We start from the raw sequence: 27410 nt of genomic DNA on the forward strand, positions 1-27410 counted from the left end.
TTCAACAGATTACACTGTGTCTCTTGAAAATGTAAGTTCACTGGAATGCCTGGAGCACCTCAGCAAACAGTTTGGGAACTATGGATATAGATAATCACTAAGAATAGAGAAGAAATATATAGTGAGGTTAAATACAACAACTCAAACTAAATTACATTCAAGGTTTTAGACTTGTCTAAAAACTGTCAGGTTTTTTAAAAGGTGTAGTCACCATTTTAATAGTTCTATCATAATATGGGAAATCTTATCACTATAATATTAAACTGTGTTGCTCAGTCTTTGCCTTTGCCCTCCAAGTCATAAACTGAAGTATTCTATTTTCTTCTTCAAAATGTGCTTGATGCAGATTTCTATTCTACAAGACATAGTTTCAGAAAGAAGCCATTGATTGAGCTAGTATTAAATGCACTCAGATTTAAATTTAAATTTAGTTTACAATTTAGATTCAAAAGTCCCTGGGCTATAGTTTCAGCTGTGACCAGAAATGATATCTGTTACTTCTAGGCAAAGTCAATTAAGAAACGGGCATGCCTTCACCACCTTTTCTTAGCCTGCTGGCTGGATGCAGAGAACTCTGAACTCTTAAAGGATAGCAGAGCCACAATATGGAAGTAGCCTGGGTCTCTAAATGAGCTCTAGAATAGACATCTGCTGATGAGGAACACGCACATTATACTGCTATATTGGCAAGAAATGTAATTCTATTTTGTTAAGCCACTAAAACTTTGGAGTTGGTCTTTTTTTTTTTTTTTACTTTGCACACAAGATGTCTTGTGGAAATTTTATTATGTAGAGTGTAAAATGAATTTTCAGTCCAATAAAAACAACAGTTTTTTTAAAAAAACAACATGCATAACCTTTTCCAATTGCCTTTTTTAATAGTTAGATATTTCAAGCATTATAAGGAAAATAAGGAGAAAAACCCCAGACACTTCAGTAACTTCAGTATATCTCAAACGGAATGTCCCCCAGGTCAACTGAAAAATGCAAGAAAAAATAGCTTCAATTCCATTTTTCTTTTAAAAATACATGTTATCTGTACAAGATACACTACAGTAAACACTGGAAATCATATTATCCCTTTTATTAAATCAAAATTATTTAATTCATATTGTGGTTAATGCTAGATTTATTTATTCATCTAGTTAATTTGACAAATATTAAGAAAATATTTAAAAGAAAAAAGCAAAACACACCTTGGAATTAAAAAAGTTACATTTTTATGCGATTTAATGTTCCATAGTGTTTGTTAAAAGTTATATTGAATTTATTTTTAATATTAAAAATAACAGTATTTATATTTCTGAGAGAATAGAGAAAGGTTTTTTTGTTTTGTTTTTAAAACAAGCTTGGAGGTCTTAGATACACAATTGCAATCGGTAGGTAATGGAGACATGATAAAACGTCTGCTAAACACACAAACACATTTTTATATTATTACCCCTTTAGAACTCTAGAAATTATACAAACCCTATAAAATGCCCCCTCTCGAATCCTGTTGGACAGCAATACAATTATTTGTCTCAATTCAGAATTCACATAATTAATTATAATACATAATAGTTCAGTTTTTTAAAAAATGCAATAAAACCAGACAGCCAAGACACAAGAAATTAGAAGTAAAACATTTAATGAATTTACACATTTAAGAATATTTAAATACTGTTTAAAAATTTTTTAAAAGAATTTGTTACAAGCCACCTAAGACTTCCAAGCCACTTTCTGTTGCAACAGAAAAAACTGTAAATACAAAGACATGCAAACAAAACAAAACAAAAACACACCATGTTGAAATGTCACTGCTCTGCGGCACATTCTGGTGCCCGAATTTGCAGGTATTGCTCCAAAAAGAATCCCAGAGCTTACACATTTGAAGTAACAAACAAAAATAACAAAACAAAAATTATCAGCAATTTTTAGTAACTGATTTTCCCGATTTTTAGAAAAATTCTGTTAATCTAGTGTTTCACAGAACAAAACAAAGGCTCTTCATCAAAAGGTTTGCACATCTAAAAACCTCTGTTACAAATAGGTTTTGCTCACAATGTTTTGGGGGGGGGCGGGGAAAGGGAGCTGCAGGCCACTGTCCTACTGCTCCTGGCTGTGGGCCTGAGCTTGCCCTAATGTTTGCCCCTAGAATGCGACCTGCTGTCTGTAATACTCCGCCCCGGCCATTGTGTGGTCCGGCGGGCAGCTGGCCTGAGGAGCGGCGCTGGCAGCGTGACTCTGTTTTTTGTAATAGTCTTCCCAGGCCTTGCTGTAGTCGGGCTGGCTGCTCTGCGGCTGGCTCTGCTGGCTTGGAACCTACTGTGTGGGCTGCTGCTACGCCTGGTAGCTGCTGCCCCAGCCCTGGGTCAGGAAGGCCGGAGGACCACTCACAGGCGTGCTGTGAGGGCTTCCGTTCACTTTAGCGGCCATGTTTGGGAAGCACCCTGAGCTCCTTGGAGGAGCTTCTGATGCGGCGCGGCAGGTGGCTGGCTGAAGGGGCCCTGTGCATAATCTCTGGGCGCTCCGAGACTGGCACCGCCAACTTTCTCATCTATGAGATGTCTGGCCAGCTCAGTCTGTTGAGGAACTCCCCTGATGGTGAATATTCGCAGGTTGGGGTCCGTGTTGGGAGGGTGGTTCCGCTGAAGCTCCACGTGTGCTCCTGACTGCTGGTTTATGCTTTTGATGTCCTCACCCCCTTTGCCTAAGACGAGGCCGCACTTATCTGCCGGCACTGTGTAGGTTATCTCCTGGATGCCACCAGGGGTTCCCACGCTCCAGTCACCACGACCATGGCCTCTTCCTCTGGCTACCGCCAGGCCTCCGAAGCCATCTCTTTCCTGAGCTGTAAGAATAAGCTCGTTGATGACATGTGCTGCATGCTGGCATCGCTCTGGGGGTCCCATGACCTGTGCAGCTCTCTCTGGACTAATACCATCATCTGGTTTGAACTGAATTCTCACACCGGCATCATCCTGGATCTTTTTGATCATTTCCCCATTTCTTCCTATTACAATCCCAACTGCAAACCTAGGGACAGACACCTCTATACTGCCTCCTCCCATTCGGGAGCTGAAATCACCACGTACACCTCGAAAATCACCTTGGTCTTTTTCTCGGATGATCTCTAATACCATTTCTCTTGCTTGCTGTACTTTAAATGGGTCTCTGGTGATGCGAAGAGGCTTGTCTGCTCCCGTGGGCAATGGGCCGTCCTGGATCATGACCATCTTCACACCTGTCCGCTCCTGCAACTGCTTTATTGTCTCCCCTCCCTTGCCGATGACCAGCCCCACTTTAGATGCAGGGATGAGAATCTCCTGGATCGTGCTGTTGCCATCTATGTCATTATGAAAGCCAGGTCCATTCCGACAGTGGTCCACAATCTGTCCCAGGAGCCGTTTGGCTTGTTCAATACTTTCTGGGGTTCCGGTAAGTACACAGGGCCTCTCTGGAATCCCAGAACTCTCTGAGGCAATCTGAATTTTGCAACCAGATTCTGCTTGAATCCGTGAAATCTGCTCACCTCCCCAACCGATAATAAATCCAACCATTTTATCAGGCACTTTGAATTCTTCTGTTATTACTGCCCTTTGATGTAACAAGGCCCCTAAATGGTTACCTACTCCATCATCCAAGGGCTGTTTTTGTACTCCATAGCCATACACTGAGGGGTCCACTAGAGGTGTGGAATTATTCAAGTGAGGAATTGAATCAATTTTAGCAGCAATCTGCCGGACCCGGTGCAGAGCGTCCACGAAGCCCTCAGCCTTCATCCCCACCGGAGCGCTCTGCCCCTGCACCAGCTCTGTCATTACCACCCCCGCCGCTGCTGCCGCTCGGCTCCCCCGTCAGGCCTCCCGCTCCACTTGGGGACCTGTAGCCAGAAAGTGGAGTTGGTCTCTTACACCAATTAATACACTCCAAACTAAGGCCCATTTCTAATATAATTGAGACTGCTTTTCAAGTATTACTATTAAGTATGACACACGTAAAACTTCCTTTGATACATCCTTTTCATCACCTTGAGTAAATTCCTCATATTCCTAGGTTGCTAAGAGATTTTGTAAGCAAGTGTATATGTTTATTGAATGTCATTTTGTCAAGAACTGTGAAGGGAACAGAAGCAAGAAGAACTACAGTCCTGCAACCTGTGGAACGAAAAACACATTCACAGAAAGATAGACAAAATAAAAAGGCAGAGGACTATGTAACAGATGAAGGAACAAGATAAAACCCCAGAAAAACAACTAAATGAAGTGGAGATAGGCAACCTTCCAGAAAAAGAATTCAGAATAATGATAGTGAAGATGATACAGGACCTCGGAAAAAGAATGGAGGCAAAGATCAAGAAGATGCAAGAAATGTTTAACAAAGACCTAGAAGAAATAAAGAACAAACAGAGAGGAACAATACAATAACTGAAATGAAAAACACACTAGAAGGAATCAATAGCAGAATAACTGAGGCAGAAGAACAGATAAGTGACCTGGAAGAACAGAATAAAGAAAAAAAATGAAAACAAATGAAGACAACCAAGATTATGCTTCCCAGGAAGGATTTCATTCAGATTCCACGGAGAAATCAAAACCTTTACAGATAAGCAACAGCTAAGAATTCAGCACCACAAAACTAGCTCTACAACAAAGTCTAAAGGAACTTCTCTAAATGGGAAACACAAGACAAGAAAAGGACCTACAGGGCTTCCCTGGTGGTGCAGTGGTTAAGAATCTGCCTGCCAATGCAGGGGACATGGGTTCAAGCTCTACTCCGGGAAGATCCCACATGCTGCAGAGCAACTAAGCCCATGTCCCACAACTACTGAGCCTGTGCTCTAGAGCCTGTGAGCCACAACTACTGAGCCCACGTGCCACAACTACTGAAGCCCGTGCACCTAGAGCCCATGCTCCACAGCGATGAGAAGCCCATGCACTGCAATGAAGAGTAGCCCCCATTCCCTGCAACTAAAGAAAAAAAAACCTGCATGCAACAACGAAGACCCAACGCAGCCAAAAAAAATAAATTAATTTAAAAAAAAATATATATATATATATAAAGAAAAGGACCTATAAAAACAAGCCCAAAACAATTAAGAAAATGGTAATAGGAACAATTCATTTACCTTAAATGTGAATGGATTAAATGCTCCAACCAAAAGACACAGGCTCACTAAATGGATACAAAAACAAGACCCATATATATGCTGTCTACAAGAGACCCACTTCAGACCTAGGGACACATACAGACTGAAAGTGAGGGGATGGAAAAAGATATTCCATGCAAATGGAAATCAAAAGAAAGCTGGAGTAGCAATACTCATATCAGATAAAATAGGCTTTAAAATAAAGAATGTTACAAGAGACAAGGAAGGACACTACATAATGATCAAGTGATCAAACCAAGAAGAAGATATATCAATTATAAATATTTATGCACCCAACACAGGAGAACCTCAATACATAAAGCAAATGCTAACAGATATTAAGGAGGAAATCGAGGGTTTCTCTGGTGGTGCAGTGGTTGAGAGTCCGCCTGCTGATGCAGGGGACACGGGTTCGTGCCTCGGTCCAGGAAGATCCCACATGCTGTGAAGCGGCTGGGCCCGTAAGCCATGGCCGCGGAGCCTGTGCATCCAGAGCCTGTGCTCCGCAATGGGAGAGGCCACAACAGTGAGAGGCCCGTGTACCGCAAAAAAAAAAAAAAAAGAGGAAATTGACAGTAACACAATAATAGTGGGGTACTTTAGCACCTCACTTACACCAATAGATCGTCCAGACAGAAAATTAATAAGGAAACACAAGCTTTAAATGACATAGAAGACCAGATAGATTTAATTGATATTTATAGGACATTCCATCTGAAACAGCAAATTATACTTTCTTCTCAAGTGCACATGGAACATTCTCCAGGATACATCACATCTTGGGTCACAAATCAAGCCTTGGTAAATTTAAGAAAATTGAAATCATTTCAAGCATCTTTTCTGACCACAGCACTATGAGATTAGAAATAAACTACAGAGAATAAAACGTAAATAATGCAAACACATGGAGGATAAACAATACGCTCCTAAATAACCAAGAGATCATTGAAGAAATCAAAGAGGAAATCATAAAATACCTAGAGACAAATGACAACGAAAATATGATGATCCAAAACCTATAGGATGCAGCAAAAGCAGTTCTAAGAGGGAAGTTTAAAGCAATACAATCCTATCTCAAGAAACAAGAAAAATCTCAAATAATCTAACCTTACACCTAAAGGAACTAGAGAAAGAAGAACAAACAAAACCCAAAGTTAGTAGAAGGAAAGAAATAAAGATAAGAGCAGAAATAAATGAAATAGAAAAAGAAGAAAACAATAGGAAAGATCAATAAAACTAAAAGCTGTTTCTTTGAAAAGATAAACAAAATTGATAACTTTTACCCAGACTCATCAAGAGAAAGAGGGAGACAACTCAAATCAATAAAATTAGAAATGAAAAAGGAGAAGTTACAATGGACACCGCAGAAATACAAAGCATCATAAGAGACTACCACAAGCAACTCTATGCCAATAAAATGGACAACCTGGAAGAAATGGACAAATTCTTAGAAAGGTATACCCTTCCAAGACTGAACCAGGAAGAAATAGAAAATATGAACGGACCAATCACAAGTAATGAAATTGAAGCTGTGATTAAAAATCTTCCAACAGACAAAAGTCCAGAACCAGATGGCTTCACAGGTGAATTCTACCAAACATTTAGAGAAGACCTAAAACGCATCCTGCTCAAACTTTTCCAAAAAATTCCAGAGGCAGGAACACTCCCAAACTCATTCTACGAGGCCAACATCACCCTGATACCAAAACCAGACAAAGATACTACAAAAAAAGAAAATTACAGACCAATACCACTGATGAATATAGATGTAAAAATCCTCAACAAAATACTAGCAAACAGAATCCACCAACACATTAAAAGGATCATACACCATGATCAAGTGGGATTTATCCCAGGGATGCAAGGATTCTTCAATATACGCAAATCAATCAATGTGATACACCATATTAACAAATTGAAGAATAAAAACCATATGATCATGAGCATCTGCATAGATGTAGAAAAAGCTTATGACAAAATTCAACACCCACTTATGATAAAAACTCTCCAGAAAGTGGGCATAGAGGGAAGCTACCTCAACATAATAAAGACCATATACAACAAACCTACAGCAAACATCATTCTCAACAGTGAAAAACTGAAACCATTGCCTCTGAGATCAGGAACCAGACAAGGATGTCCACCCTTGCCACTATTATTCAATATAGTTTTGAAGTCCTAACCATGGCAATCAGAGAAAAAAAGAAATAAAAGGAATACAAATTGGAAAAGAAGAAGTAAAACTGTCACTGTTTACAGATGACATGACACTATACATAGATAACCCTAAAGATGCCACCAGAAAACTACTAGAGCTAATCAATGAATTTGGTAAAGTTGCAGGATACAAAATTAATGCAGAGAAATCGCTTGCATTCCTATACACTAACAACGAAAGATCAGAAAGAGAAATTAAGGAAACAATCCCATTCACCATTGCAACAAAAAGAATAAAATACTTGGGAATAAACCTACCTAAGGAGGTAAAAGACCTGTACTCAGAAAACTATGACACTGATGAAAGAAATCAAAGATAACACAAACAGATGCAAAGATATACTGTATTCTTGGATTGGAAGAATCAGTATTGTGAAAATGACTATACTGCCCAAAGCCATCTACAGATTCAATGCAATCTCTATCAAATTACCAATGGCATTTTTTACAGAACTAGAACAAAAAATCTTAAAATTTGTATGGAGACACAAAGACCTCAAATAGCCAAAACAACCTTGAGGGACAAAAACAGAGCTGGAGGAATCAGACTCCCTGACTTCAGACTATGCTACAAAGCTACAGTAATCAAGACAGTATGGTACTGGCACAAAAACAGAAGTATAGATCAATGGTACAGGATAGAAAGCCCAGAGATAAATCCACACACCTACAGTCAACTAATCTATGACAAAGGAGGCAAGGATATACAATGGAGAATAGACAGTCTCTTAAATAAGTGGTGCTGGGAAAACTGGACAGGTACATGTAAAAGAATGAAATTAGAACACTCCCTAACACCATACACAAAAATAAACAAAAATGGATTAAAGACCTAAATATAAGACCAGACACTATAAAACTTTTAGAGGAAAACATAGGAAGAACACTCTTTGACATAAATCACAGCAAGATCTTTTCTGATCCACCTCCTAGAGAAACGGAAATAAAAACAAAAACAAATGGAACCTAATGAAACTTAAAAGTTTTTGCACAGCAAAGGAAACTATAAACAAGACAAAAAGACAACTCTCAGAATGGGAGAAAATATTTGCAAGCGAATCAACGGACAAAAGATTAATCTCCAAAATATATAAACAGCTCATGCAGCTCAATATTAGAAAAACAAACAACCCAATCCAAAAATGGGCAGAAGACCTAAATAGACATTTCTCCAAAGAAGACATACAGATGGCCAAGAGACACATGAAAAGCTGCTCAACACCTCTAATTATTAAAGAAATGCAAATCAAAACTACAATGAGGTATCACCTCACACCAGTCAGAATGGCCATCATCAAAAAATCTACAAACAATAAATTCTGGAGAGGGTGTGGAGAAAAGGGAATCCTCTTGCACTGTAGGTGGGAATATAAATTGATACAGCCACTATGGACAACAGTATGGAGGTTCATTAAAAAACTAAAAATAGAATTACCATATGACCCAGCAAGCCCACTACTGGGCACATACCCAGAGAAAACCATAATTCAAAAAGACACATACACCCCAATGTTCATTGCAGCACTATTTACAATAGGCAGCCCATCGACAGACAAATGGATAAAGAAGATGTGGTATATATATGCAATGGAATATTACTCTGCCACAAAAAGGAATGAAATTGGGTCATTTGTAGAGACGTGGATGGACCTAGAGACTGTCATACAGAATGAAGTAAGTCAGAAAGAGAAAAACAAATATCATATATTAACGCATATATGTGGAATCTAGAAAAATGGTACAGATGAACTGGTTTGCAAGGCAGAAATAGAGACACAGATTTAGAGAACAAATGTATGGACACCAAGGGGGGAAAGTGAGGGGTGGGGGTGGGGGTGGGATGAATTGGGAGATTGGGATTTGCAAATATACACTAATATGTATAAAACTGATAATAATAAACTGCTGTATTAAAATAAAAATATTTTTTAAAAAAAGAACTGTGAAGGATCTGAGATTTTATGCTACTTGCAATGGAATACTGCTCAGCAATAAAAAGGAATGAATTACTGATACATACAACAACAAAATCTCAAAATCATTACACTGAGTAAAAGAAGCCACACACTAAAGAGTGCATCAGTATTTCTTTCCTTTTTGTTGACAAATAGTATTCCATTTTATAGATATACTGTATGTTGTCTATCCATTCATCAGTTAATGGAGATTTGGGTGGCTACCACTATTGGCTATTACGAATAACACTGCCATAACATTCATGTACTTTGATGTATAAATAAAACATACTGTCTGATTCCATTTATATCATGTTCAAGAACAGGCAAAACTGGGACTTTCCTGGTGGTCCAGTGGTTAAGAATCCCCCTATCAGTGCAGGGGATGAAGGTTCAATACCTGGTCAGGGAACTAAGATCTCACATGCCTCAGGGCAACTAAGCCCACGCACCACAACTACTGAGCCTGAGCCACAACTAGAGAGAAGCCCACACTACAGTTAGAGAAGCCTATGTGCCACAAGGAAGAGCCCACATGCTGCAACGATACATCCTGCATGCCACAACAAAGATCCCGTGTGCCGCAACTAAGAACCAATACAGCCAAATAAATAAATAAATATAATTTTTTTAAAAAAAGAACAGGGCTTCCCTGGTGGCGCAGTGGTTGAGAGTCCACCTGCCGATGCAGGGGGACATGGGTTCATGCCCTGGTCCGGGAAGATCCCACATGCCGCGGAGGGGCTAGGCCCATGAGCCATGGCCGCTGAGCCTGTGCATCCGGAGCCTGTGCTCTGCAACGGGAGAGGCCACAGCAGTGAGAGGCCCGCGTACCGCAAAAAAATAATAATAAATAAATAAATAAATAAAATATTGATCAAAAGGTATATTAAGAACCACCAAAAACAAAATAAGAAGAGCTGAATAATAGAATCAGAATTCTGTGGGAGGATAAGATCTTTGAAATCATCTGGTCCAGCCTCTTCACTTGTATACATGAGGAAACTGAGGTTCTGAGAAACAAGACTTGCTCATTCTCAATGGCAAAACTGAATAGAAAATCAAGGAGACAACTCACTGATCAGTGCCAGTATATAAACTGAATATTTAAAACCAGGTTTCTGGCATTCGATATACAGATTACTATGTTTAAATATACAGGTCCCTTCTAGAGTTTATAAAGCAGTATTTGCTGGCAAGTGTTAACCAGATCTCAACATGGCCATCTGGTACATTTCTGTTTTATAGACATCCCTTAAGAATAAGCCTTCAGGGAAAAAGATATAGGAATAAACTTATGTTTTATGTATGCCACTTTAAGCCACCCCACTGCCCCTTTTCTGTTATTGTTCATTTCTCCAAATGATATCTATTCTTTTCCATTGCACTTCTCTGATTAAAAAAAATTTTTTTTCAACAGACAAAACAGTTCTAAATAAATCAAATATGAAGCAACTAATGACTGATTAAGGAGATGCAAAGTGGAATAATCCAGAACAAATATAAATTGATACATTTTAGAATGTATCATCTGCCAGACATAATTAGGAATCATATACTCAACCAGGTGTCTTCTGGGTTTTTGAAAATGAAATAGTCCAAGATAATAATACATCTGCTGTCTCCTAGGATATTTCTAAATGTCTTAGGATTTCTTAGTAGTGAATTTAGAGAGAAAACAAGAATATGAAGCTCTGGAGTAGAGCTTCTGGGATTTAATTCCCACTACATCATCAAATAGCTTATTTGTGTTAGAAAAATCTATTTAACCTCCTTGTGCCAATGTTTCCAAATCTGTAAAATAGAATTGTATAGGGTTGTTCTGAGAATTAAATAATTTGTTCTTCTTCAAGATGATGAAGAGCCAAATGCTTTTTGTTAATCCCTCTGAAAACCTTATTTGAATAACCCTGAAAGTTATTTTCAGTGTATAAACCCACAACATTTAAGAGAGAAGGTAAGCCATTAGAAAACACATTATTTTAACAAATTTTTGGGAAACAGAAAGAGGATGAAAGACCGATGACTAATAAAGCAGGGCAGGAGGAACCACTACTTAGAATATGAGTGGAAAAGAATGTAATGGAGGAGTGCACCAATATTACCTGAAGAAACCCAAAATACTTAGAGCCAGGAAATTCTGACTAGGATGGACAACAGGAGCTGGGTCTGAAAGCAGGGTAATTAATTAAAGCCTGTATATAGAAAGCACCCACTCTCCTGCCAAGAACCAAGAAGCAAAATAGCCATCAGACAGGTGATTATCTTTGGGGCAAAAAATAATAATGCAGGAAGTGGTAGACAGTAGAAAGCATGTTCTTAACCATGAATACTGCATATTTTGTTTTGTTTTGGTTAACTTTCACAACAAAGGAGATGAAAGACCTGCAGAATGCAAACTATAAGACATTGATCAAAGAAATTGAAGAAGGCACAAATTAATGGAAAGATATTCCATGCACATGGTTTGGAAGAATTAATATTGTTAAAATGCCCATTTTACCGAAAGCAATCTATAGATTCAGTGCAATCCCTATCAAAATTCCAATGGCATTTTTCACAGAAATAGAACAATCCTAAAATCTGTACGGAATCACAGAAGCCCCATTTTAGCCAAAGCAATCTGGAGAAAGAACAAAGCTGGAGGCATCATGCTCCCTGATTTCAAGCTATACTACAAAGCTGTAATAATCAAAACAGTATTGGCATAAAAACAGATCAATGAAACAGAATAGACAGCCCAGAAATAAACCCATATATATAGTCAATTAATTTACAACAAAGGAGCCAAGAATATAAAATGTAGAAAGGACAATCTCTTCAATATATGGTGTTGAGAAAACTGGAAAGCCACATGCAAAAGAATGAAACTAGACCACTATTGTACACCATACAAAAAAATTAACTCAAAATGGATTAAAAACTTGACTGTTAAGACCAGAAACCATAAAACTCCTGGAAAAAAATATTGACAATAAGCTCCTTGACATCACTCTTGGCAGTATTTTTTTTGGATCTGACTCCAAAGGCAATGGCAACTAAAGCAAAAATAAACAAATGGGCCAACATTAAACTAAAAAGCTTTTGCACTGCAAAGGAAACCATCAACAAAACAAAAAGACAACCTAGTGAATGGGAGAAGATATTTGCAAATCATAGATCCAATAAGCATATCCAAATATATAAAGAACTCATATAGCTCAATAACCACAACAAAAATATCCATTTTAAAAATGGGCAGAGGATCTGAATAGACATTTTCCTACAGACAAACAGATGGCCAGGGGACCGTATATATATTATATATACAAAACATGTTATGTATATATAATATATATACATATACAATCAACTATACTTCAATTTAAAAAAAAAAAAAAAAAGTGTGCCTGGAATCACCCAGGGAATTAGGTTAGAGGGAGGTAAAGAGGAGAAAAATGAGAAATTTGGAAAGGGGGGAGAATTCTCCAAAACTGGAAAGCAGATGGCAGAGTGTGGGAATTCCAATAATAAAACCCATTCCCCTTGGGCTTCCCTGGTGGCGCAATGGTTGAGAGTCCGCCTGCCGATACAGGGGACACGGGTTCATGCCCCGGTCTGGGAAGATCCCACATGCCGCGGAGCGGCTAGGCCCGTGAGCCATGGCTGCTGAGCCTGCGCATCCAGAGCCTGTGCTCCGCAACGGGAGAGGCCACAACAGTGAGAGGCCCACGTACTGCAAAAAAAAAAAGAAAAAAAAAAACCATTCCCCACCCCACCCCACCCCTGAAAGGGGAATGGCTATTGGTGCACTTAGGAAAGTTGGGCTTAGCACCAGGGCTCAAGAACCTAAAGAGTCAAACAGCCTTATGGCCAATATATGGGGAAGCTGAAGAGAAGTAAATATGTGCAAATTCTGATGAGACCTAAAAACCCTTTCATTATCCCTCATCTTCATATATATATATATATATTTTTATTATTATTATTTTATTTCTTTGACTGCATTGGGTCTTTGTTGCTGTGTGGGCTTCTCATTGCCGTGGCTTCTCTTGTTGTGGAGCACGGTCTCTAGGCATGCAGGCTTCAGTAGTTATGGTGCACAGGCTTAGTTGCTCCACAGTATGTGGGATCTTCCCAGACCAGGGATCAAACCTGTGTCCCTGCTTTGGCAGGTGGATTCTTAACCACTGCACCACCAGGGAAGTCCCCCTGCACGTATATTTATATTCTCTAGGCTATTCTGGAGGTTCTTTCCTTGGCAAAGTAGAATGTACCCCATATGGCACAAAAGGAGTCATTTGGGCTTATACCATGAATATCAGCTGTAAACATCATGGACTAGGGACCAGTGGGGCCTCATCTAATGTTCAGTTCTTTCTAAAGCCCTCTGGAAACTTCACACAAATCTGAGTAATGGAACCCAACTATTATCTGTGGTTGAGCTTTCCACCAACCCAAGAAGGATTAAAGTCAAATTAAAGATGTAGGGGGAAATGTGTGCTACAATAGAAAACTACATCTTGTGTAGATAACTCTCCTCCCAGTTATCTAATTCTGATCCTAAGGGAGCTATTTTACAACTCTGTAAGTTGTAGATACCTGATAGCAATGCAAAACAATTGTCTATAGACATGCAAGTTGTCTTATCTGACAGAGGATCAGCTAAATTCCTGTCCTCTCTGTGGAAAGACCAGTTTTGCCTCCATTTGTACATTACTTTCAACATCCCTTTACTCCATATAAATTTGTGTTTCCTATTCTGATTACATATATTGTAACCGTTTATAGGAAATACTTGCTGAAGTACTTGGGGGTGACACAGCTTAAGTTTGCATTTTCATATAAATTTTAGAATCAGCTCGGTTTACACTAACATGTTCTACTGAAAATGTGATATTGCATTGAATCCATAGATCAATTTGGGGAGCACTGACATCTTTAAAATATTGAGTATTCTAATCTATGAACTGAATTTACTTACATCTTTAATATTTTGTGGGTTTTAGTGTAGAAGTCTTACACATCTTTCATTACATTCATTGCAAAGTATCTGATGCTTATGCTAGTAAATAGCAGTTTCTCTTTTCATTTTATATTTGTTCCTGATACATGAAAACACAATCAAGTGTTTTTTTCTATTGTCCTATATACAGTAACATTGCCAAGTACAATGTACTACTAATAGTTTATAGATTTTGGATTTCCTACATACACAAGTCATTGGCAAATAAATAAAGAAGTTTATTTCTCTCCAACACTTGTTTGGTTTTCTTTTTTCTAGCCTTATTACTCTGGCTAGGACCTCCAGAACAGAGCTGAACAGAAGTACTAATAGCAGATATCCAGTCTTAATCCCAATCCTAAGTATGATGTCTACTATAGGTTTTATGTAGATACCCTTCATTAGAATAAGAAAACTACCTCTTACTAGTTTGTTTTTATTATGAATACATAAATTTTATCAAATGCTTCTTCTGCATCTACTGGAATGGGCTTATAGTTTTTATCTCTTAATGGGAATTACATTTACTGGTTAAACTATCCTTGCTTTCCTGAAATAACCCCACTTTGTCATGATGTATTCTTTTTATATTTTTAGGTTTAATTGCTAATATTATATTTAGGATGAATTTATATTTTGAAATTATATTCATGAGGATTAATCTGTAATTCTTTTTTTCAATCTCCTATGCACGTTCAAAGTTATGTCAGCCTAGAAAAAGAATTGGGAAATATCCTCTTGCTGTCTAATCTCTGGAAGAATTTATGTAGAGTGGTGTTAATTTTTAATATTTGGAAGAACTCACTGGGGATGCCATCTAGGTCTGGATTTGTGAGCTTTCAAATAGTAGGTCACCCTTTTAAAGTGTACAATTGACTGTGGTTCTTAGTATATTAATAAAGTTGTGCGACCATCACAACCATCTAATTTCAGAGCGTGTAAATCATCCCCCAAAAAGCCCATATCCATTAGCAGTCATTCACTGATTATCCTCCCTTCTGCTCTGGGCAACCAAGAATCACTTTCTGTCTCTATGGATTTAACTATTATGGATATTTCATATAAGTGGGATCATACACTGTGTGGTCTTTTGTGTTACTTTTTACACTTAGAATAATGCTTTTCGAGATTCATCCATGTTGTTCCATTTATCAATAATTCATTCCTTTTTATGGATGAATAGTATTCCATTGTACATATGTATGCATTTTGTTTCATCAGTTGATGAACATTTGGGTTGTTTCCACTTTTTGGTTATTATGAGTAATGCAGCTATGAATATTCATATATAAGTTTTTGTGTGAGCATACACTTTCAATTTTCTTGGGTAAGAATGGAATTGCTAAGTCATATGGTAACTCTATATTTAGGAAATGCCAGACTGTTTTCCAAAGAGGCTGTACCATCTTACAGCCCCATCAATATATGAAGGTTCCAATTTCTCCACATCCTTGCCAAAACTATCATTGTCTCTTTGATTACAGCTATCCTAGTGAGTGTATAGTACCTCACTGTGGTGTTCATTTGCATTTCCCTAGTGACTCATGATCTTGAGCATTTTATGTACTTATTGGCCATTCATAGATCTTCTTTGAAGAAATATCTATTCAAACACTTTGCCCATTTTTAAATTGGATTATTTGTTTTTATTGTTGAGGTGTAGGATTTTAGATACTAATCTCTTATCAGATATATAACTTACAAATATACTCTCCCAGTCTGAGGGTTGTTTTTTCATTTTCTTGATAGACTTTGGAAGCACAATTTTTTTTTTAAATTTTTATGAAGTCCAATTTATCTGTTTCTTCTTTGGTTGTCATGTATAAGAAACCATTGCCCCATCCAAGGTCACAAAAACTTACAACTATGTTTTCTTCCAAAGAGTTTTATAGTTACAGCTCTTACATTTGGGTATTCAATCCACTCTGAGTTAATTTTTGTATATGATGTGAGCTATAGGTTCAACTTCTTTCTTTTGCATGTGGCTATGCAGTTGTACCAACACCATTAATTGAAGACTATTATTTCCCCTTGACAAAAATAAATTCAACTACTTTAACAAAATACGGAGCAATTTAGATTTTTCTTTCTTCTTCTATCTGTAGCTTTTCAGGTATTTGACCATTTCATCTAAATTGTTTAATGCCTCAGCATTTATTCATAATATATTCTTAGAAGATTTTTAATATATATAGAAACAATAAGTGGTCTCTATTTCATTTGATATTTTTGTCTTCACACTTTTCCCTTCATTTGAATCTCAAAGAAGCAACTCTTAGCTTTAATTTTAGTATGTTTGATTCCTATTTCAATAAATTAGGCTCTTTTTCTTCCCCCTTTGTGCTTAATTTGCAGTTTTTATAACTTACTGGGATAAATGCTCCACTCATTGACTTTTAGCCATCTTTTCTACTAAATTAAAGATATAAAGTCCCCTCTAAGCACAGCTTTACCTACACCTCATGAATTGATACTTTATTTTTTAAATGAAATACTTTCTAATTTTCATTGTGGATTCTTCCTTAACCCAAGGTTACTTCAGAGTATGTTTTGTAGTTTCTAAATATATGAGATTTTCTAAACCCCTGCCTTTATTTTTTTTGTATCTCATTTTAATTATGGTCAGAGAGTATACTCTGGTTACAATTCTTTAAATCTTGTTTAGATGTGCTTCCTGGTATGGAAAATGGACAGTTTTTGTAAATGTCCCGCATGTCCATGAAAAACTATTATCCATTTGTTGAGTACAATAGCCTACACATGGTTGTTAGGTCAATTGTACTTTCTATATCCCTACTAACTTTTGATTACTGAGTGTGTGATCTTCCTCTATGATTGCAGATTTCTCTATTTCTCCTTGCAGTCCTCTGATAAACTTAGAAGCAATATATAGAATTCTATAAATTTCAAATTGCAAAATCTTCCTAATAATTAGTCCTTTTATCATTATCAACTACTAGTTAAGTCTCTAGTAGTATTAATTCTCTTTACTACTAGTAAGTCTTTTGCCTAAAATTGTTTGATATTAATATAAGCACAGCAGCTTTCTTTTGGTTAGTGTTTATATATTTTTTATATAAACTTTTCTGTATCATTACATTTTGTTTCTCTTGTATATACAAGCATACCTCGGAGATATTCTGGGTTCAGTTCCAGACCTCCACAATAAAGCGATTATCACAATAAAGTGAATCACATAAATTTTTTTGGTTTCCCAGTGCATATAAGTTATCTTTACACTATACTGTATTAAGTGTGCACTAGCAGTATATCTAAAAAAATGTACATACCTTAATTTAAAAATAACACTGTTGGGCTTCCCTGGTGGCGCAGTGGTTGAGAGTCCGCCTGCTGATGCAGGGGACACAGGTTCGTGCCCCGGTCCGGGAAGATCCCACATGCCACAGAGCAGCTAGGCCCATGAGCCATGGCCCCTGAGCCTGCGCGTCAGGAGCCTGTGCTCCGCAACGGGAGAGGCCACAACAGTGAGAGGCCCACGTACCGCAAAAAAATAAAAAATAAATAAAAAATAAAAATAACACTGTTTATAAAGCAGAAACTAACACACCATCGTAAAGCAATTATACTCCAATAAAGATGTTAAAAAATAAATAAAAATTTTAAAAAGTAATAAAAAATAAAAGTACTAAATGCCACTGAAATAAAAACACTGTTGGGAAAATGGTGCCAAAGACTTGCTAACCAGGGTTACTACAAACCTTCAATTTATAAAAATCACAATAAAGCAAAGCACAGTAAAGCAAAGCACAAGGTATGCCTGTCAATTGGATTGTGTTGTTAACTGACAATGTTTGTCTTTTATTGGAAGAATTAGCTTATTTACATTTAATGGAATTTCTGATCCATTTGGATTTTTTTAACATCTTTATTGGAGGATAATTGCTTTACAATGTTGTTAGTTTCTGCTGTATAACAAAGTGAATCAGCTACATGTATACATATATCCCCATATCCCCTCCCTCTTGCATCTCCCTCCCACCCTCCCTTTCCCACCCCTCTAGGTGGTCACAAAGCATGGAGCCGATCCCCCTGTGCTATGCAGCTGCTTCCCACTATCTATTTTACATTTGGTAGTGTATATCGTCAATGCTACTCTCTCACTTTGTCCCAGCTTACCCTTTCCTCTCCCTGTGTCAAGTCTATTCTCTACATCTGCATCTTTATTCCTGTCCTGCCCCTGGGTTCATCAGAACCTTTTTTTTTTTTTTATTCCATATATATGTGTTAGCATATGGTATTTGTTTTTCTGACTTTCTTCACTCTGTATGACAGACTCTAGGTCCATCCACCTCACTACAAATAACTCAATTTCATTTTTTATGTCTGAGTAATATTCCATTGTATATATGTGCCACATCTTCTTTAACCATTCATCTGTCAGTGAACACTTAGGTTGCTTCCATGTCCTGGCTATTGTAAACAGGGCTGCAGTGAACATTGTGGTACATGACTCCTTTTGAATTATGGTTTTCCCAGGGTATATGCCCCATAGTGGGATTGCTGGGTCATATGGTAGTTCTATTTTAGTTTTTAAAGGAACCGCCATACTGTTCTCCATAGTGGCTGTATCAATTTACATTCCCACCAACAGTGCAAGAGGGTTCTCTTTTCTCCACACCCTCTCCAGCATTTGTTGTTTGTAGATTTTCTGATGATACTCATTCTAACTGGTGTGAGGTGATACCTCATTGTAGTTTGTTTTTTTGGTGGTATGCGGGCCTCTCACTGCTGTGGCCTCTCCCGTTGTGGAGCACAGGCTCCGGACGCGCAGGCACAGCAGCCATGACTCACGGGCCTAGCCGCTCCGGGGCATGTGGGATCTTCCGGGACCGGAGCATGAACCCACGTCCCCTGCATCAGCAGGTGGTCTCTCAACCACTGCGCCACCAGGGAAGCCCCTCATTGTAGTTTTGATTTGCATTTCTCTAATGATTAGTGATGTTGGGCAGCTTTTCATGTGCCTCTTGGCCATCTGTATGTCTTCTTTGGAGAAATGTCTATTTAGGTTTTCTGCCCATTTTCAGATTGGGTTGTTTGTTTTTTTAATATTGAGCTGCATGAGCTGCTAATATATTTTGGAGATTAATCCTTTGTCCATTGATTCATTTGCAAATATTTTCTCCCATTCTGAGGGTTGTCTTTTCGTCTTTTTTATGGCTTCCTTTGCCATGCAAAAGCTTTTAAGTTTCATTAGGTCTCATTTGTTTATTCTTGCTTTTATTTCCATTTCTCTAGGAGGTGGGTCAAAAAGGATCTTGCTATGATTTATGTCATAGAGTGTTCTTCCTATGTTTTCCTCTAAGAGTTTTATAGTGTCTGGCCTTATATTTAGGTCTTTAATCCATTTTCAGTTTATTTTGTGTATGGTGTTAGGGAGTGTTCCAATTTCATTCTTTTACATGTTGCTGTCCAGTTTTCCCAGCACCACTTATTGAAGAGGCTGTCTTTTCCCCACTGTATATTCTTTCCTCTTTTATCAAAGATAAGGTGACCATATGTGTGTGCGTTTATCTCTCTGGGTGATCTATTTGGATTTAAATTTACCACCTCACCCACTGTTTTTCCTATATACCATTTTTTCTTTGTTCTTTTCCCTTTCTTGCTCTTTTGGGTTGAGAACACTTTTTTGCTCTTGTTATTCTTTTTATTCTCATTAGTATATAGTGATAGACTACTTTTCAAATCTTTTAGTGTCTATACTCTAAATATAACATGCAACTTTGAATATTGAAGTCCAATATAAAACAGCAGATTTAACCTTTTCTCTGACATAAGGACCTTAAAATACTTTTCTTTATCCCTCACTCAACTGCCATTGTTTTCATGTAGTTTAGTCCTTTGGTTTTTTTTAACCCTCAAGACATTATTTTCATTTCAAACTTGCTATTCATTTAACCCATATATTTACCCTTTCAGTTGTTCATCATTCCTTCCTGTGTCTCCAAGCTTCCATCTGGTTACCATTTTCCTTCTGCTTAAAGACAACCTTCTTGTGTAGTTTGTTAGGGAAAAAATTATTTTTGTGTGTGAATTTTTCTTAATTTTACCAATTGCACCCTTACTGTTAAGGGCATTTTTGGTTTGTACAGAACTCTAGGTTGGTACTTATTTTTTCTATCATTTTGAAGATGCCATCCCATTGTCTTCTGATCCCCAAATTTTTTAATTGAGGTAAAATTGGCATATAAGTTTCAGGAGCACACCATCATGATTCCCACTGTATTTAGTCAGTTGCCATGTTTTTGGTCCTTTGAAATATGCCTTCTTTCACTGCTCTTTTTCTCTTTTTTTAGCTTTCAATGGTATTGATAATATTTGCACAGGTATGATTTTCTCTGAATATATTTTGCTTGGGGTTTGTGGGACTTCTGAAACCTGTAGCTTGATTTCCATAAACTTTATAAATTTCTTAAGCATTAACTCTAAGTGTTCTCTATTTCCTCTCTTTCAAGGACTACAGCTACATTAACGTTAGCCCTTCTTGGTGTTATACTGTTTTCTGGTTCTTTTCCATGCTTTTGTCCCTCTATACATTAATCTGAATTTTTTTCTTCTGACCAAATTTAATTCACTGTATCCTCAGCTGTGTTTCATCAGGAGTTAAACTCATTCACTGATTTTTTATTTTTAGCTATTATAGTCGTTTAGTTTTTTAAAATTCCCAATTCCCTATTGATATTTTCAAACTTTTCTGTTTTCCTCTTGCGCATATTACACAGTTGTCCATGAGTGTCTGAGCATTTCTTGTAGTGCCTGCTAACTCCAGAATTGAGCAGATGTACCCACCCAATCACAAGCAGTGGTGGACTAGGGCAGGGGCCAATACATGTAAGATATACAGAATGGAGGAGCAAAGAATATGTACTCTCTGAAAGCAGATTCACTCCTAAGAGGCACACAAAGATGATCTGATTATGCCCATGTTTTCCCCTTCCCATCTGCTTCTGCCAGCCTCCCACAGCGTCATTCTTTTTTGAATTCTCAGTTGGAGATTATCATGCAGGTAACTTGAGTGTCTGCTTAGCCTCACATAAGAGCAGACCTATGGCTACGAATTCTCAGGGAAAACTTTTTACCTCTCTACTAGAATCTAGGTGAAGTCAACCAAGTTTTCTTATAGTCTCCCTTTGCTATTGGGCAGATTTTTCTAATTTACTCTTTCACTGAAGAAGATATTTGAGGTGCCATGTATGCAGAGGTTTCAGGGCTTTAAGTACCATGTTATTGAACAGATGATGAGAAATCACTAAAAGATATTAAGCAAGGGAACCCAAATGATCAGATATGTTGATTCATTTGTAATAACAATAAATACTTACTGGAGTTACAAAGGTAAATCACTTAGCCATACCCCCAAGCCGCTTATATTCCATTAAAGCGATGGTTCTCAACCAAGGGCAGTTTTGTCTCCCAGGGAATATTTTCTGGTTGTCACAAATGGAAGGATTCTACTGACATCACATGGGTAGAGGCCAGCCCATGACAGCTCTCTACAACAAAGAATTATTCTGCCCGAAATATAGCAGTAAAATAAAGGAAGCAAATAAGTACAATAATATATATAATATTAGTCTGTACAATGTATAGAGGGCATGGAAGTGGGCAGGGGAATTCATGAAACACTTCAGTGGGCATCTAAAGCTTAAGCTGAGTGGAAATACAAATGAATATGGGAGGTAGCGGTATTACTATGAGCCATGCATGAGGTATATTCCCCACATCTGGAGAACAACTATGACTAAAATTTAGTGGCAGACCAGGTAGGTGAATAATAAGGAGATAATGGGACTTCCCTGGTGGCGCAGTGGTAAAGAATCCACCTGCCAAAGCATGGGACACGGGTTCAAGCCCTGGTTAGGGAAGATCCCACATGCCGCAGAGCAACTAAGTCCATGTGCCACAACTGAAGCCCACGCACCTAGAGCCTGTGCTCCACAGCAGGAGAAGCCACTGCAATGAGAAGCCCACGCACCACAACAAAGAGTAGTCCCCACTCGCCGCAACTAGAGAAAGCCTGTGCGCAGCAACGAAGACCCAACGCAGCCAAAAATAAATAAATAAAAATTTATTAAAAAAAAAAAAGAATAAGGAGGCAAGATGAGGCTGAAAAGGAAGGCAAGAGTCAGATTGCAAAAGGCCTTACATACTATACATGAAGAGTTTGGACTTCACCCTGTAGGTAAGCGGATAGGAGGAGGTTGTTATTTAAGGGTAACAAAAAGAAAACAAGAAATTTATTATTCAAGAAAGATCATTCAGGAAGAATTATGGGAAAAGGCTTAAGGGCAAAATAAGGCACAGGCCAATTAGTAAAACTACTGGAATACTTAAGGCCAGAGAAAACTAGAGCCAGAATTAAAGCACCAATTAGAAGGATGGACTGATACGGTAAAATACTATACCCAGTCTTTAGTGACAGAATATGAAGAGAAAATAAGGTTTAATCCCAGCTTTCCAGCACTACTCAAAGAGATAGAGTACAGGAGAACATTTACAAGAAAGATAATGAAAGATAACATCCATTTAGATCTCTTGTAGTAAAAGAGCTATGCAAGTATATAGAAGTGGTTATTATCAGATGATATAGCAGCAAAATCTGGATTGTGCCTTGAACTCTGATTATCATCCTTCAAGCAACAATGACAAAAGATTTTAGAATATTTTTCTACTATATCCATATATTTTTATATATGTATTTATCTTACTTCCAGATATTTTCCTATTACATTATTTTAACTAAAAACACAGTGTCTTCATTTTATTATTTAAGTATTTGTTTAATGTTTTAAAATTCAAGATACTTTAATTTAGATTTTTTTAAAAACAAAAGAATAAAAATAATTTTACCTTTCAAATGTGACTTTTTAACAGCAAAGTGGGAAAGTGGGAAACAGTCTCCCTTCTGGGTTTTTTTTGTGGGGGTGGGAGGCCGGGGGGAACAATCTCCCTAAAAAAGAAATCAGCACTTCCAACAAAACTAAAGGAAGAACTTACATGTACACCTAAATCAGAAAGGAGATAACTGGGACTTCCCTGGTGGTGCAGTGGTTAAGAATCCGCCTGCCAATGCAGGGCACACAGGTTCGAGCCCTGGGCCAGGAAGATCCCACATGCCGCGGAGCAACTAAGCCCATGTGCCACAACTACTGAGCCTGTGCTCTGGAGCCCACGAGCCACAACTACTGAGCCCATGTGCCACAACTACTGAAGCCCGCGCACCTAGAGCCCATGCTCCGCAACGAGAAGCCACCGCAATGAGAAGCTGTGCACCACGACGAAGAGTAGCCCCCGCTCACCGCAACTAGAGAAAGCCCGCGTGCAGCAACAAAGACCCAACGCAGCCAAAAATAAATAAAATAAAATAAATTTAAAAAAAAAAAAAGAAAGGAAATAACTAAAGACATGTGTAAATACCTTATTTTAATCCAGAAAAAAAAATGAAATACTTACTGGATCTTCTTAATAATAATAGATTATCGTTGAAAATAAGGTTTTTAACTATTCAATATAATCTCTGAAATGGTATCTAGTTAAGATAATATTTGTTTTAAATATACCAAATATTTCCAATCAGCAAAACAAAACCCAGCAAAACAATTTGTATCTGAGTCTGACATTCTAATCCACTGGATTTACATTTTTTCCTAATAATATAAACAAATCTTTTGGGGTACTCTACATATTAGAAGTACTCAACTACCTATTTGTAATTGTTAACTTTCAACAGTATGATTCATCAGTAAACACCAATACAGTACTTTAGCAGTCACCTTATGTGAAATAACAAGTGGAAAACAAAATTTCTCAACAACAGTGGGTCATCAAATTGCTTCAGCAGTTACTATAAAAAATTTATTTAAAAAACTTACATACACAAACATAATTAAACATTTTAAAATTAGACTGAAATCAGTTATGAAACTTCCTTTTCCCCTTTTACAAAAAGAAAGTTGTGAAAAGTAAAAGGACAAATTTAATTCTAAATATTTCCTTGTTTTTTTAAATTGTTTGCTAGTAAATTATTTCTTTACTCGCCTCTTTAGGTTCTCAAGGTGTTCCACATTAACATCTTGTAATGCCAGTACCGTTCCCTTAGACAAGGAGGGATTCAATGAAATAGTCATTAGACAGCACAAATCTATTAGATCTCTCTGACATTTCTGCAAACCTTCCAGGAACTTTTGGTATTTACAAGGATCCTTTTTTAACTGTTTCATTTCTAGTACTGAAAACCCTATCAGACTAGTAAGTATTTCATCTACAAAGTCTACATCTAGATATGCAGTACCATCAGAAATTTTTGCTGTTATACTCCAAATGCCACCAGAACTTGAGAGATTTCCAGTTAAGGTTACAATAAATGCTTTGACTTTCACTGTTGTAACTTCCTTTGGTTTGCTGGCCATTAGAACAGACAAATAGATAAAAGGTGGAGAATATAAATCCATAGTGATAGAAAGATTAGTGCTATTCTCTGATGATCTTGAAGAACAAGTCTGTAAGTGGTGCTCATTTTTATTAGAAATGTGTGAACAACTTTTTGGTACATAATTGACCAGCTCTCCGTTTAATATTTTATTATTTAAGGAATGTCCATCTGAACTGCTGGTTTGTTTTATTTTATTATATGTCTCTGAGTTGTTATCTTTATTTGTAAAATTATGGGGTAGGGGTACATTATGATTAACTGAAACAATACTACTGTTTTGGTCTCTAGCAGATGGACAACTAAAAGATTTGTCTTCATTAGTTATTTGCTCAGATAAATTTTTTTCATTCCAATTATTATTTCCATTTTTGCAAATCAAAGAAAAATTATTCAGAGTATTAGATCTATGTGAAAATCTCTCTATACTTTCATCTGCAGTTCTGTTCAAAGTCAGTGGCTGTAATTCTTTGGTCTCTGTTTGTTCTTTCTGGACAGCTTCTTCTAAAAGCAAGGCCTCCTCCAATGAAAAGTCATCTAATTCCTCATCAGTAAAAAGCATAGACTGGTTTTGTGGTTTCTCCTTTGATCTTGGAGAAATAACAAGTCCTGGTTCAAAATCTGACTGTCTGATGGGAACAGTATTTGAAGAACTACCTGTGCTGAAACAACTTCTTTCCAAAGAGGTGTTATTATTTGCTGCAAGCTCATCGTTTTCATCAAGACTTGCCAAGAGTTCTTCATCAGAAGGTCCTAACGCAGGATGTAGAACATCTGTAATTCTGGGGATGCTTTGGTTAGAATTATTGGGTATGACTGGAACTATAGGATCAGGTTCCCCAATTAATCTTGCAAGAACTTTTTCTTGGGCATATTCCTCTAAAAGAGCATCTACTTCTCCTCCCAACACCTTCACATTTTCTGGTTTCAATAAGAGAACACCAAGACGGAAAGAAATGTTTCCATAAATCAAAATTTTTGTACCTGGAGGAAGATCACTATGAAGAGCTGGAATAGACTGATATTCCATCCCCTGTATTTGTACAATTCCATCAGTAAGCTGTAGCATCAACATTCGTGAAGGCTTTGCTTCCCAAGGTTTTGGGGTTACTTGTGTTTCAGCTGTAATTAGGTCATTGGTTGTATTCTTTCCTCTCAGCTTTTGTATCTGGGCATACGCAGGTTGACTTACATCAACCAATGAATTAATCTGCAGAGCAAAATATCCATTCAGTTCTCCTTTTGGAACTTCTAAAATGCCATCAGGTAAAAGACGATGCTCCAAATCTCTCAGATCAGTAAGGAGCCATTGCTCAAACACTTGTTTATTCATTTGTGCCTGACTCAAATTAACATTATCATTTTCTTCTTGGATCCAGTTAATACAAGCTTCCAGCCACATTAAAGGCACTTTAACATGCCATGTAGCTAAAAGCCAGGTTTCAACTCTTAATGTAATACTAGCCATACTCATTTCTTTTATATAAAAGAAATATTAGGCATCTATTACCTGAAAACAAACAAAAAAAAATTATGGTAATTCAGTACATCTAAATATAGTTTCTATAATTCTCTACAATGCACAAACAGGAGCAATCAAACTTTTAGATTTTTCTCTCTTCAGCACCTTTATAATTCTTTGACTTTCTACATGGCAAAACTTCAAATGCCACAAGTAATCAGATGGTAAAATAAGAAAAGCAAAAGGTTTGAGACAAGATATACCTAGGTTTGAAGGCTAGCTCTTCACACTATAAGTTCTGTGATCTAGTATAAATTTCTTAACTTCTCTAACCTAATTTTTTCATCTGTAAAATGTCAGTACCACCTCCTATCTAACACAGTTGTTGTGAGGATTACATGGGTAACATTTGTAAAGCATAATGTCAGACCTACGAAATACCTGTAGTAATTAGTAGTTATGTTAATATAATAATCAGATTCTAATCATTTAAAATTTAGCTAGGAAACAATATTTACTAAGGTCCTTTCTATATCTATAATTCATACTCTATTAAAACTTATACCATTGTATTCCATAAAATTATAACAAGTAACAATAGATTCTGAGCTGATGTAAAGCATCTTATTTGTTTGGCTAAATAATTCTCAACAGTCCTATCAGGTAAATATACTTCTGATTTTCTCAGTATGATAAAAAAGTAGCCAAACACTAAAGACTAACCTTTTTTCACAAAAGTATATTTTTTCCTTCTACAGATGAAGATATCTAAGAGTTCAAATTTATAAAAGTTTTAACATGCCCGTAAGAAAACTTACCATTTGGAACAGAAGCACAGGATTTGAGGACGGGATTTGGAACTGGTTGTTCAGTGGAGTACTTGTAACCTCTATTGCTCAGAAATGGCCCTGAGAGCTAAGACAAGAAGCAGTAAGCGTTATAAGAGGAAGCTGCAGAAAGAATCACTGGCCTATTTTCATAAGTGCAAAGTTTGATGGTATGGTTTGAAGGTTCCTATTATCAATCAGGGTAGAGTAGAGGTAGTACAGAATAAAAACATGAGGTTTGGAATGAAATAAACAAAAGCAAGTTACCACGAGAAACTCAGACACTCTACCTTAGCTTGTTTCCTTCCCTTTATACTTACTTCATAGGGCTACTGTGAAAATTAAAGGATAGGAGAAGATGGCGGGCAGAGCACCAGCATAGGCACA

General features: G+C 37.2%; 2 protein-coding genes across 2 annotated transcripts; both read right to left on the reverse strand.

Moving 5' to 3' along the window:
- Nucleotides 1–853: 853 nt before the first annotated feature.
- Nucleotides 854–25856, reverse strand: LOC101283057 (far upstream element-binding protein 3-like). Its single transcript, XM_049711812.1, has 2 exons — nucleotides 25719–25856; nucleotides 854–3865 (listed from the first exon to the last, which is right to left on the reverse strand). The coding sequence occupies exon 2, from the start codon at nucleotides 3801–3803 to the stop codon at nucleotides 2403–2405; it is 1401 nt and encodes a 466-aa protein (XP_049567769.1). The 5' UTR covers nucleotides 3804–3865; nucleotides 25719–25856; the 3' UTR covers nucleotides 854–2402.
- On the reverse strand, nucleotides 23712–27111 carry RMI1 (RecQ mediated genome instability 1). Its single transcript, XM_033415877.2, has 2 exons — nucleotides 27015–27111; nucleotides 23712–26244 (listed from the first exon to the last, which is right to left on the reverse strand). Exon 2 carries the CDS (start codon nucleotides 26206–26208, stop codon nucleotides 24328–24330), a length of 1881 nt encoding a protein of 626 aa, XP_033271768.1. The 5' UTR covers nucleotides 26209–26244; nucleotides 27015–27111; the 3' UTR covers nucleotides 23712–24327.
- Between the last annotated feature and the right edge of the window lie 299 nt (nucleotides 27112–27410).

The sequence above is a fragment of the Orcinus orca genome, chromosome 6 (genome assembly GCF_937001465.1).
Source record: "Orcinus orca chromosome 6, mOrcOrc1.1, whole genome shotgun sequence".
Lineage (NCBI taxonomy): Eukaryota > Metazoa > Chordata > Mammalia > Artiodactyla > Delphinidae > Orcinus > Orcinus orca.

Bases quoted from the DNA above. Each gene is read 5' to 3' on its own strand.
- LOC101283057 (XM_049711812.1), bottom strand. From the start codon at position 3,803: ATGACAGAGCTGGTGCAGGGGCAGAGCGCTCCGGTGGGGATGAAGGCT.
- RMI1 (XM_033415877.2), bottom strand. From the start codon at position 26,208: ATGAGTATGGCTAGTATTACATTAAGAGTTGAAACCTGGCTTTTAGCT.